This window comes from Chenopodium quinoa, unplaced genomic scaffold (assembly GCF_001683475.1).
Source record: "Chenopodium quinoa cultivar QQ74 unplaced genomic scaffold, ASM168347v1, whole genome shotgun sequence".
NCBI classification, from domain to species: domain Eukaryota; kingdom Viridiplantae; phylum Streptophyta; class Magnoliopsida; order Caryophyllales; family Amaranthaceae; genus Chenopodium; species Chenopodium quinoa.
Window position 1 is genome coordinate 2,254,529 of NW_018744080.1, and position 10,472 is coordinate 2,265,000.

The window sequence follows — 10,472 nt, forward strand, 5'->3', positions numbered from 1 at the left end:
TAAATAAATAAATGCACAAGTGGCATAGAATTTGCCAAGGACTGGAATCACAGGGCTCCTGCTGTAAACCCACCGCCTTCTACACCCATTTATTACCCAAGTTTATGGGAGCGTCCCTTTGTCCTTTCTTCACTCTATTAGTCTCTTAATATTCTCAAACCATTTCATTTTGATTTCTTTGGCTATGCATAAACACTCTTGGAGGAGTTGGATCCTAGATTTAACTGAGAATTTACCCAAGTAGTTTTACAACTAACGAGTTTTATACTTTCTTTGTTTTTTTTAATCTACTTGTTGTGTTCATTATTCGTGTGGTGATCAAACTTTATATTGTATGTACAACTAATACGAGCACTAATATGAATGTAAAGAAAAAATAACACATGCGACTTTATTAAATTCATTTCTATATACTTTATATTTTGAAGACCAAGGCCCTCATCTTATTCAAAATGATATTCAAAAAATAAGTCAAATTCAGCAAAATTAATTTTAATTTAGTAAAATTTTTGTTTTGAATAGTAGTAAACTAAGTAACTAGAAAGATTAAATATAATAAATAATCAATAAGAATAAAATTTATTTTATAACATTATATAAACTCTAAAAATATGGTGAAGAGCATAGGGCACAAAACTATTCACATCCAACTCTCCAAGTACTATGACGTATGGACTTATGGAGTAGTACAATAGCTACAGCTTATTTGCGCATCCATAACATGTTGAAGATAATCACAAAAGCCAATCGCAGCTTCTGATAAATGACACACACTTAAGAATACAAAAAAGACAGCTTCATTACTCACAAGTCACAACTTCATAATGCGGAGAATAACTGCACTAATCCTACTAAAGGTCTTGGTTAATATACAAAAGAGACCCGTCTGCGCGTCTGCACGGGAAAACCTTGGTTATCTACATCCACAAAATGTTCTATGTCTTGCTACAAAAGAAACTATATACCAAGAAAGGCCCTAAAGCATTGCTACAAAAGGCGCTACCTACAAAACCGGATCAAAGAAGATAAACCTCAATTTACTTTAGGACTTGTCCCACGAGTAATATTTCTCCATTTATCCTTCAGGTCTACAGCAGTTCGACCCTTTCGGAACACAGAATCTCCATATTCCAAAATACTTTTCCACAGAATGGTTCGACCATTCCCTTGATCATATATTTCTACCCCTTTCTGCAAAGAGAGCAATGATAAATGATAATTAAGGTGTGAAAATATGAAGTTTTTTCAACAATAATTCAACTAACAAGTGACTTAAAGCTTCCAACAAAATTTGGAAGCTCAACTGATCTTATATTATAAGTTAATAACAATAAAAACAGTTGCTAAGCTTAGTTAATACTTCATATTTCTTAAATTACTTCTTCCAGAAGATAGCTATTTAATTTTTTTGTTGAAAATCATAAGGGAGTAGGTACCTTTAACGTTTCTTCCTCCTCTGCTGTCCAACGAATCTTTTTACGTCTACCTACTGGAGATCCTGGAATTGCCCTGCAAATTAAACATAAGTTCAGTCAATTCTAAGCCAACCAGAGAGAACTCCAAATTCATAGCACACCTACAACATCTAGGGACACAGCAATAGCTGGAAGCTGCTTTAAAAACAATACTGCTGCAAGTTACAAACAAAACAAAACAAAACCAATAACAAATAAAACAAAACCATAAGCTACAAAATCAACATTGCGGCAAAAGAATGCAAGAAACTAAATAGGTCATTCTCGCCACAGCCCAGACTTAACGGCTACAAGTTCCTCAGCAACACTACTAACAGCCCACTACCCAATGTGAAAGGAGGATTTCATCGTCAGTAGGATCCAGGGAGGCCAGCATATATGCAACCCTAGCAATAAGGCAAAAATCCTTCAAGGCTACAGTAAAGAATGAAACAAGCAGCCAACAACACAGTAAAGAGCATTTTAGAATCCATCACTCGTCGAGGACAAAAGATACGAAGTACAATATACAAGACCTAATCATATGCTAAAGTGCAAGGAACACCCAATAATTTGCTGTACAAATTAGTATACCAACATTAGATTTCTTAAAGAAGATTACTAACAAAAAGAAGACAGACGATCCAATCAGAGCTATGATGAAAAGACACGTTCCAGATGAACTCCTTAGCTCCGAATCAAAAAAGCATAAATAGACAGAACTCACAATTGATACAGCATAACCACTCATAACAAGGTAGGAATAATTGAAGCAGTCATCAAGTTGATTCCTAATCAAATAAGTATGGCAGATAATTGAGTATAAATCCACCAAATAATAGCATGGAACAAACAAAAAACAGATTAATATTAACACAACAGCCAACACTAACACATATTAAAGGCTAGGGAATTATTAGCAACTGCAACAGAAAGTATTCTGTCGTTGCTTCTCACCTTAACGGTCTACGGCATGCCAAGGAACAGGTACCATCATTCCCCTTATCTTGTTGTGGTCCATCTGAATCACTAATTGATTCAGAGGAAGCATCTTCACGAAACTCAGTAATTTTACACCTAGTGAGTTTTCCTTGAAGTTTTAGCTCATTATTATCACCAGACAACTTGACACCATCACAACGATGATCATCCTGATCCTTATTCCATATTTGAGATGGGTTTCTTGAAAGTTGGATAATTATTTCAGCACCTTGTCTGTCTTGAAAAGAAATATGCTGTTGTGTAGCCATTACAAATCGATTAACATTCATGTAGGCAGAAGAGTGTGTTAGCTCTAATTGTTTACCTTTCAAACTTGTCTGATGAGACTTAGCAGCTTGATTTACAAAAGTAGCAGCTTTCTTCACTTCAGCTGTCTTATCAACATTCTTATGTTTGCCCAGGTTAACATCATCCCCTGATGATGAATCACCATCACGTTCTGGAAAATCCCTAGTCCTCCCTCCAATAAATAGGGAGAGCTCTTTCCTTGCTAAAGAAACTTTTTCTTTGGCTCTAACATACTCTGACATTGCACGAGAATATGCACAAAACGGACAGTAAAAGTTTCCCAGATCATCAAAGCTAGCTGAGCAACCCAAGCAGCTCTCATGAAACAATAAGGGGCAGCTGCTAGCACTGCAAGATAACAATTGGCCATCTTTATTGCACTTCATACAAAGATTTGTCTGTGTCTCTGTCATTTCAAGGGAGTCTCCAGTTAATACACATTGTGAACTCGGGAAGTTATGGTTTTTCATGGCAAGATCGATCTCTTTGCGGAAATGGTCATCATTATTATGTGAAATTTGTTGCTGATCATGATTTTCCACAGACGTTTTAGGCTGCTCATCATCTATCCCATAAGATTTCCCATCATGTTGTGCATTGACCTTTATGACTTCATGATATTGTACAGCTTCTGCATTACCATTATTAGGTGAAATTTGTTGCTGATCATGATTTTCCGCATACGTTTTAGACTGCTCATCATCTTTCCCATAAGATTTACTATCGTAAATTGCATTAACTCTTATGACTTCATGATATTGTCCATCTTCTGCATTGTTACACATTTGATTGCTGTCAACAGGAGCTGAATGCTGATGCTTAGACTGCATGCCATACTCCTTGTCCAATTTAAGCTTCTTTCCAGGGGGGCATAGATTGTCCATGTCATGTGAGGCAGCCTCCAGCTCTTGCATATGATTATCAGTGTGGTTACTACTTACGCCACCCCTAGAAGATGTTTTTCCATTTGCAAGGTAGGCTTGTCTAAGCTGATTGTCAATACCAGATATTGGAGAACACCCATTTTCTTCTGCTAGCATGGTTTTTTCAACATGATCATCTTCATCGCTCCTTAATGGAGGAGATGTAGGATCACCACCGTCAAAGGGAATATCTAACACACATTGATCTCCGACAGCGAGTCCACTAACCTCCTTCAAAGATGCTGCCAGTGGATGTGTATCTTCTACAATCATGTCCTTTAACTGCTCGTCACAAAAAAAAAAAAAAACAAAAAACAAAAAACTAAAAATTAAGACCAAAAATCCTAAGCAAGATAGAACCACTTCCCACAAGGAAAAAAAACAATGAAAAGCACCATGTACCAGTTCCAAAGTAGATTTCGGCAAACTTGCTTTCTTGTGCTTTAAGAAAGAATCAGTATTGCAATTCAACTCGTCCGATGCGCCCTTAAAACCTGAAGTCTGTATGAAGACAAAAGTTAGCAGCCAACCAAGAGAATGATCACCCCAAGTTTGTAATCTTTTCTCTAGTAAACTTTCAACTTCTTAATACCTAATCAACAAAGAACTATTCAAATACAAGACAAAGCTAGTCACCTCACGTAAAAGGCGCTGAATTGCAGCTTCGCAGCTTTCTGCTGGATCAAATCCAAATTTTGACCAGTCAGACGCAACATGATTTTTACTTGACACATTAGAAGGGCTGAAGAGTCCCTCTAAACACCTCAAGGCAGTAGCTTCCCTTGCTTTTCTCCCCGACTCACCCAATAATGGTGGTGTCTTTGAAACCAACTCTGAAAAGACCAAAAAATGAATCTTACATACTCAACAGACTTTGAAAGCTGAATTGGAGGGGAGATTGGGGGGGGGGGGGATAGGGGGGATTATGGAGTTAGCATGTTACCATATAAAAGAGTGGCATCCACAAGCTGAGACTTTGCTAAGGCTTCAATAACCCAACTCCACGCAAGCGTAGAAGCAGAGTCCTCTTCTTCCATGCAATCAAGGGTTGTAGTTTCCCGCAAAAAAGATTATTTGCTGAAAATGAAAACAATCACTAATTAGAATTAGTTACAATATAGTGCATAACATAATGCAGTGTTTTTCGCCTATAATGCTAAATCTGCAACCATCACAAACAATTTACAGCTGTCAAATCATAAGGATCAAGGAAAGAAGATGCTCGGAGGAATATAAGTTGCAGATGTTGATGATAAGGTAAGGGAGAACCAGCTATGTTGGTTTGAGCACGTGAGACAGCAACCAAAAGACACGCCAGCAAGGAAGGTAAAGACTAAAGAGTTAGGATATTGGGTGGTTTTAGAAGCAGCAAAAGAAAAGCCTAAGATGACTTCAACAGAACAAGTCAAATATTATACAAAGGGATAGGTTTTACATAAGCATTAGCTTTTGAAGTATTGGAATGGAGGTACAAGACTTAAGTCAATAACCATTGAAGATAAAGATTTGGTTCATAATATGATGTTGTACAAACAATATAAGTCCTACGAATACGAAACATGTAATTTAATTTTATTTTCAAAAAATATAATTGTATATCTTTTCTACGAAATAAGAAAATAAAGGAAATTCAACATCTTACTTAACCCATTCAAATACCAACTTCATTTACTTCAAGTCCAAAGTATCACCTCTTTGTATTTGTCCTATATACAAATACAACTAGCACAAGTATTTGTCCTATAAAAACAAATGTAGCAAAACAACACTTGGGTTATGTTCTATTCACTTAATTTTCACTTATGTGAACTTATCTTATTTTATCTGAACATATCTATAAAAAAAAAAGTTGTAATTTGAACTTGATAACCCTTATCAAAAACTTATTTTTTTTGAATTGAACTTATTTGAAAATAAGTGAAAAAAAAATGAACAAACCTCTAATCATAATAATTATGACACAAATAATGTTTCATCTCTTCTACTTCTCACTAAGTACCAATTCGAGCCATATGATACTATGTATAATATTTAACCAAAAAAAAAAATTCTTTAACATCAATTACTAAATTAAATCTGTACTATTAAGCATCAAACATGAATTAAAAACGAATGAATTGGAAAGTGTTGAGCAGAAAATTGTTAAAGAAGAAAAATAAAAACAGGATTAAAAAAATTTGAAAAAATCACACAACCTAAAACCAATTTCACATAATGCTATAAACCCTACTTATTACTCCAAGCTAGTTAAATCTAGCAGCATTACAAGCACAATGTGACACTTCTTCTAACCACACTCTCATCTCACCATAATCTCTGCTACCTCTAGCTAATAAACGAGCGGCACAATTGCCCTCTCTGCCAACCTGTGTAAAAGAGAGTAGAACAATAACTAGCCAAGAGAAGAATATCACTAACAAAGTAACAATAACACCTAACGCTGAAATTTCACATTTCCCCTGCTGTAAGTAGGGATAAAGCTTGCTGCAATCAGAGTAAACCTCACCCCACTCAAGTTCAACATCTAAAATTCTAATCATTATTGACTTATCAACACAAAGGGTCCAAGCTACAATGCATATTCATCTTATAATAATCTGGGCAAAATTCTTATACTTTACAATCCAAAATTCCCCAATTCTTTCAATAAATTTCAATCTATTAAACTAATTTCAATTGGGTTCTTCCAATATTAATGATTTTACTAATACCCAAATGAAAATAAAAAATCAAGCCACTTCATATGAAAAATTACAACTCACAAAGAATAGTCACAAGCTTCGTCAATTTGGGCACAATTGCACGATCGAAATTTTTTCAAAATCAACTTATAACCATTTATACAACAATTAAAGAATAAATTACAACAATTTAACAATAAATTAAACAAAAAACCAAACCTTAGACCGGATGATTTATGAATGGTAAACAATTTCTTCGTCTCTAGGGCTCAGATTGAAGTGTTTTGAGGGATTAGGGATTCAAGAGGTAGAGATTGAGGGAGTGTTTGGTATAGGGATTTTATAGGGATGGAAACGGAATCATATTAGTGTTTCCGTTACATTGTGTTTGGTTACCGACTAAAGTAACACAAACCGTTAGTTAGGGGTAACCCAATCCACCCAATTGTTTCCCCTGTAATAGGTGAGGAAACAAATCCCCTTTCCTTCATCTAACACAAAAAATAAAGAAAATTCTTCTCTCTCCTCTTCACTTGCTTGATAATTCTCTGAAAATTCCCAAAAAATTTCGATGATTCTACGAGGAAGCTGCAATTCTCCAGATCTTACTCCTAAATTTTTCGATTTTCTTCTACAAATCTTCAGAAATTATCACATGTTTGCTATCTTCATTTCTCTCATTCAATTTCTAGGGTTCATGTAGTATCAATTTTTGCGTTTTTGGTATGAATTTATTACTTGCGTGTTCAATTGCAACTTCAGAAAGTTGTTTTCGTTCAATTTCTAGGGTTCATGTAGTATCAATTTTTGCATTTTTTTGTATGAATTTATAACTTGCGTGCTCAATTGCAATCTTTAGAAAGTTGTTTTTGTTTGATTTTTTATTGTATTATTATAATTACTTCAAGTTTCAGCTACGAATGTTATTGTTTTAAGCTTCAATTCATTTGAAATTATTTAACAAACATTGGAGTTTTGTATAATTTCTTCATTTGGTAATTATATCTATGTTATGAATGTAATAGATTATTGGTGGTGCTGAACATGTCTTATTTTGCTCCATATGTATGCATTACGATGAGAAAGTTGCTGCTACTATTTTGAGTATATAGACCATGGTTTTCTGGTGCTATACATGTCTTATTTTGCTCCATATGTGTATGCATTACAGTGAGAAAGTTACTGCTACTATTTTGAGTATATAGACCATGGTTTTTTGCTTAATTTTGCTTGTTTCTTGACTAGTTTACTCCTCATGATTTGGTTGACAATATTTGTTATTTGATTAACTAGAGATTGATATAACTATTGTTTTGCCGTTTATCAGGTTCAATTGCCATTTATTTTCTGTGTTTCTTGTACAATGCCTCGACTTATGCGTTCTATAAGGAAGAAAAAGCTAAAACAAATACAAATAGTAATTGCAATGGTTATTATTATGTTGATGATGTATTGGATGTGGTATATAATTAGCGTTGTTACAATAAGGGGGGTTCAAATAAAAGATAGGAAAAGAAACAAAAAATTGTTACGGATGTTAGTATTGAGAGGGCTTTATAGGGAGAGTGATGTGAAATGCAAGAGTGAGCTTCGTGTTAATAGAAAAACTTTCAATATTATTTGTGAGATGCTTAGAGACATTGGGGGTTTGAGTGGAACAAAAAACATGTCGCTTCAAGAGATAGTAGCCATGTTTTTATACACGTTGGCTCATCATAAGAAGAATAGGTCTATTGGACATTACTTCTATAGAAGTGGAGAAACCGTGAGCCGACAATTTCACCTTTGTCTAAGGGCTTTTCTCAAGTTGCATGAAGTACTACTTTACAATCCCACACCAATATTGGATGATTGTGAAGATGAAAGGTGGAAATCCTTCAAGGTATTGGTATTTTCAAAGCCCCTAAATTTTGCTAGGATTTTCTTATTTTTGCTTGTTTGTAAGTAATATTTTTTCCTATTTTTGTAGAATTTTTTAGGGGCATTATATGGGACTTACATTAATGTAAATGTGCCTTCACAAGAACGACCAAAGTATAGAACAAGAAAAGGAACGATTGCTATGAATGTATTGGGAGTTTGTGCACCTAATATGCAATTTATTTATGTTCTTCCTGGTTGGGAAGGCTCGGCCCATGATATGCGTGTACTTCGAAATGCTCTTTCTAGACCAAACGGTTTTAGAGTACCTCGAGGTAAGTGAAGGCCTTTTTTGTGAGTGTATATGTTTTATTAGTTTTGGTTGGAAGTAATTATTTTTTTTCAATAACTTTGAAGGTAATTATTATTTGGCTGATGCGGGGTATACGAATTGTGAGGGTTTTCTTGGTCCATATAGAGGTCAAAGATACCATTTAAAAGAATGGACGGATCGACAACCCGAAAGTGCCGAGGAATTCTATAACATGAAACATGCTAGAGCGCGAAATGTGATTGAAAGATGTTTTGGCCTACTTAAAGGAAGATGGAGTATACTTAGAAGTCCTTCGTTTTTCCCTATTCGAACTCATGGACGCATCGTGATGGCTTGTTGCTTATTACATAATCTAATTAGAAAATTCATGCCTACGGATGATATAAAAGAAGATGAATTGAGTGAATCCGATGATGAGTCCGAGAGTGATTCTGATGATGAGAGGGAATTTATTACAAGTGTTGCTACTTCAGATCATTGGACCAATTTTAGAAACACATTAGCCCAAGATATGTTTAACAATTGGAGGGCGAGAGGTAGACATGGTCAATAACATAAAAAGTATGTTATGCTTCATTGATTTGTTCTGTTCAATTCTAATATGCCTTATATTTTGTTCTGAAGGAGTAAAGAGAGCTGTGTGTTTATGATGGTTACTAAGGACTGTTATCATTTACCAGACATTTCTTATTAGTGAGTGTGTTTTTCCGTATTGTTGTAATCCCATCATTCTCTATTCAAGATTAGTTAATCCTATTATGTTGTTTTGATTGTAAAGTTTGGTGTACATTGATCTTGTATCGAAACATAAGGCTTCATTGGTCTATATTTACTATTAGGATTTTGTCTTGGACATTATATTTTCTAGTTTTCATTGATTTGTACTAGTGTGCTTCATTGCCTTCATGGTTATAGGCCAGGAAATTTTGCTAAGGCACTTTAATACTGATGCATCTTAGGCACTCCAGTCTCTTTTGACACAATTGATGGATCTTTGGGTGCTAATTAAATTTATGTACCTTTTAAATCTATTGTTGAAAAAAAAAAACTCATTAATCTCATAATCTCCATAATTTTACTCTCAAGTCTTGACATCTCATAACCTCTACTAGCCTGCTTGTTATCCTTTCAGTCTTTATTACATCTGTACCACTACCTTTTTTATGGTGTTATGTTTTTGTATGTTAACATTTTCAATGGTGATTGTTAAATGATGTCTTTATTTTGGAAAGATCAGCATTAGGTCAGTAGTAGCTTCAATTGATTTTTGGTTTTTTATTTTTTGTTTTTAATTTTTCAGATGGAGGCTTGTCAAGCTAAGGGTGAGGCAAGTAATCAAGGTAGAGGTAAAAATAAAAGGTATTGGACGTATGAAGAAGATGCGGTTCTAATAAGATATTGCATGAGTTGAGGGTGCGATCCGAAGTGGAAGTGTGAGAATGGGTTTAAGAATGGTTACATGAATAAGTTGGAAGAGATGATCAATGGTGTACTTCCTAATTGCGGCTTGAGAGCGGTTCCCCACATTGAGTCGAGCATCAAGCATTGGTCGGAGAAATATAGTGCATTGGCGGAAATGTTATCCACCTCAGGATTTGGATAGGATTTGGATGGGATGCTGAGAAGAAGATTCTACAAGTAGATAAGTCGGTGTTCGACGGATGGGTAAAGGTATGCTGCTTCCCTCCCCCCTTCTGCTATTCCCTTGCTGCTGCCCCTCCCCCATGCTACTATTCCCCTCCTGCCCCTCCCCCATGCTGCTATTCCCCTGTTGGAGGCCTTGTATACTTTCTTACTGCAGTATTTTAATACAATATAACTTGTTTATTCTTTGGCTGCTCCTTCCTTCAATTTTCAATGGCTGATGATCTGTTTCTTTGTTTAGTAATATAATTCTTGCTCTATCATCTGTTGAATACTGTTTCACCAT

At 35.2% G+C, this 10,472-nt stretch overlaps 2 protein-coding genes across 2 annotated transcripts; one reads left to right on the forward strand and one right to left on the reverse strand.

Annotated features, from left to right (window-relative positions):
* Positions 1–781: 781 nt before the first annotated feature.
* Positions 782–6,913, reverse strand: LOC110691462. Its single transcript, XM_021868402.1, has 7 exons — positions 6,568–6,913; positions 4,611–4,744; positions 4,304–4,500; positions 4,070–4,168; positions 2,412–3,949; positions 1,437–1,509; positions 782–1,191 (listed from the first exon to the last, which is right to left on the reverse strand). The coding sequence occupies exons 2-7, from the start codon at positions 4,702–4,704 to the stop codon at positions 1,033–1,035; spliced, it is 2,160 nt and encodes a 719-aa protein (XP_021724094.1). The 5' UTR covers positions 4,705–4,744; positions 6,568–6,913; the 3' UTR covers positions 782–1,032.
* Positions 6,914–7,011: 98 nt separating this feature from the next.
* On the forward strand, positions 7,012–9,453 carry LOC110691463 (protein ALP1-like). Its single transcript, XM_021868403.1, has 2 exons — positions 7,012–8,543; positions 8,626–9,453. The coding sequence occupies exons 1-2, from the start codon at positions 8,411–8,413 to the stop codon at positions 9,093–9,095; spliced, it is 603 nt and encodes a 200-aa protein (XP_021724095.1). The 5' UTR covers positions 7,012–8,410; the 3' UTR covers positions 9,096–9,453.
* Positions 9,454–10,472: the final 1,019 nt, after the last annotated feature.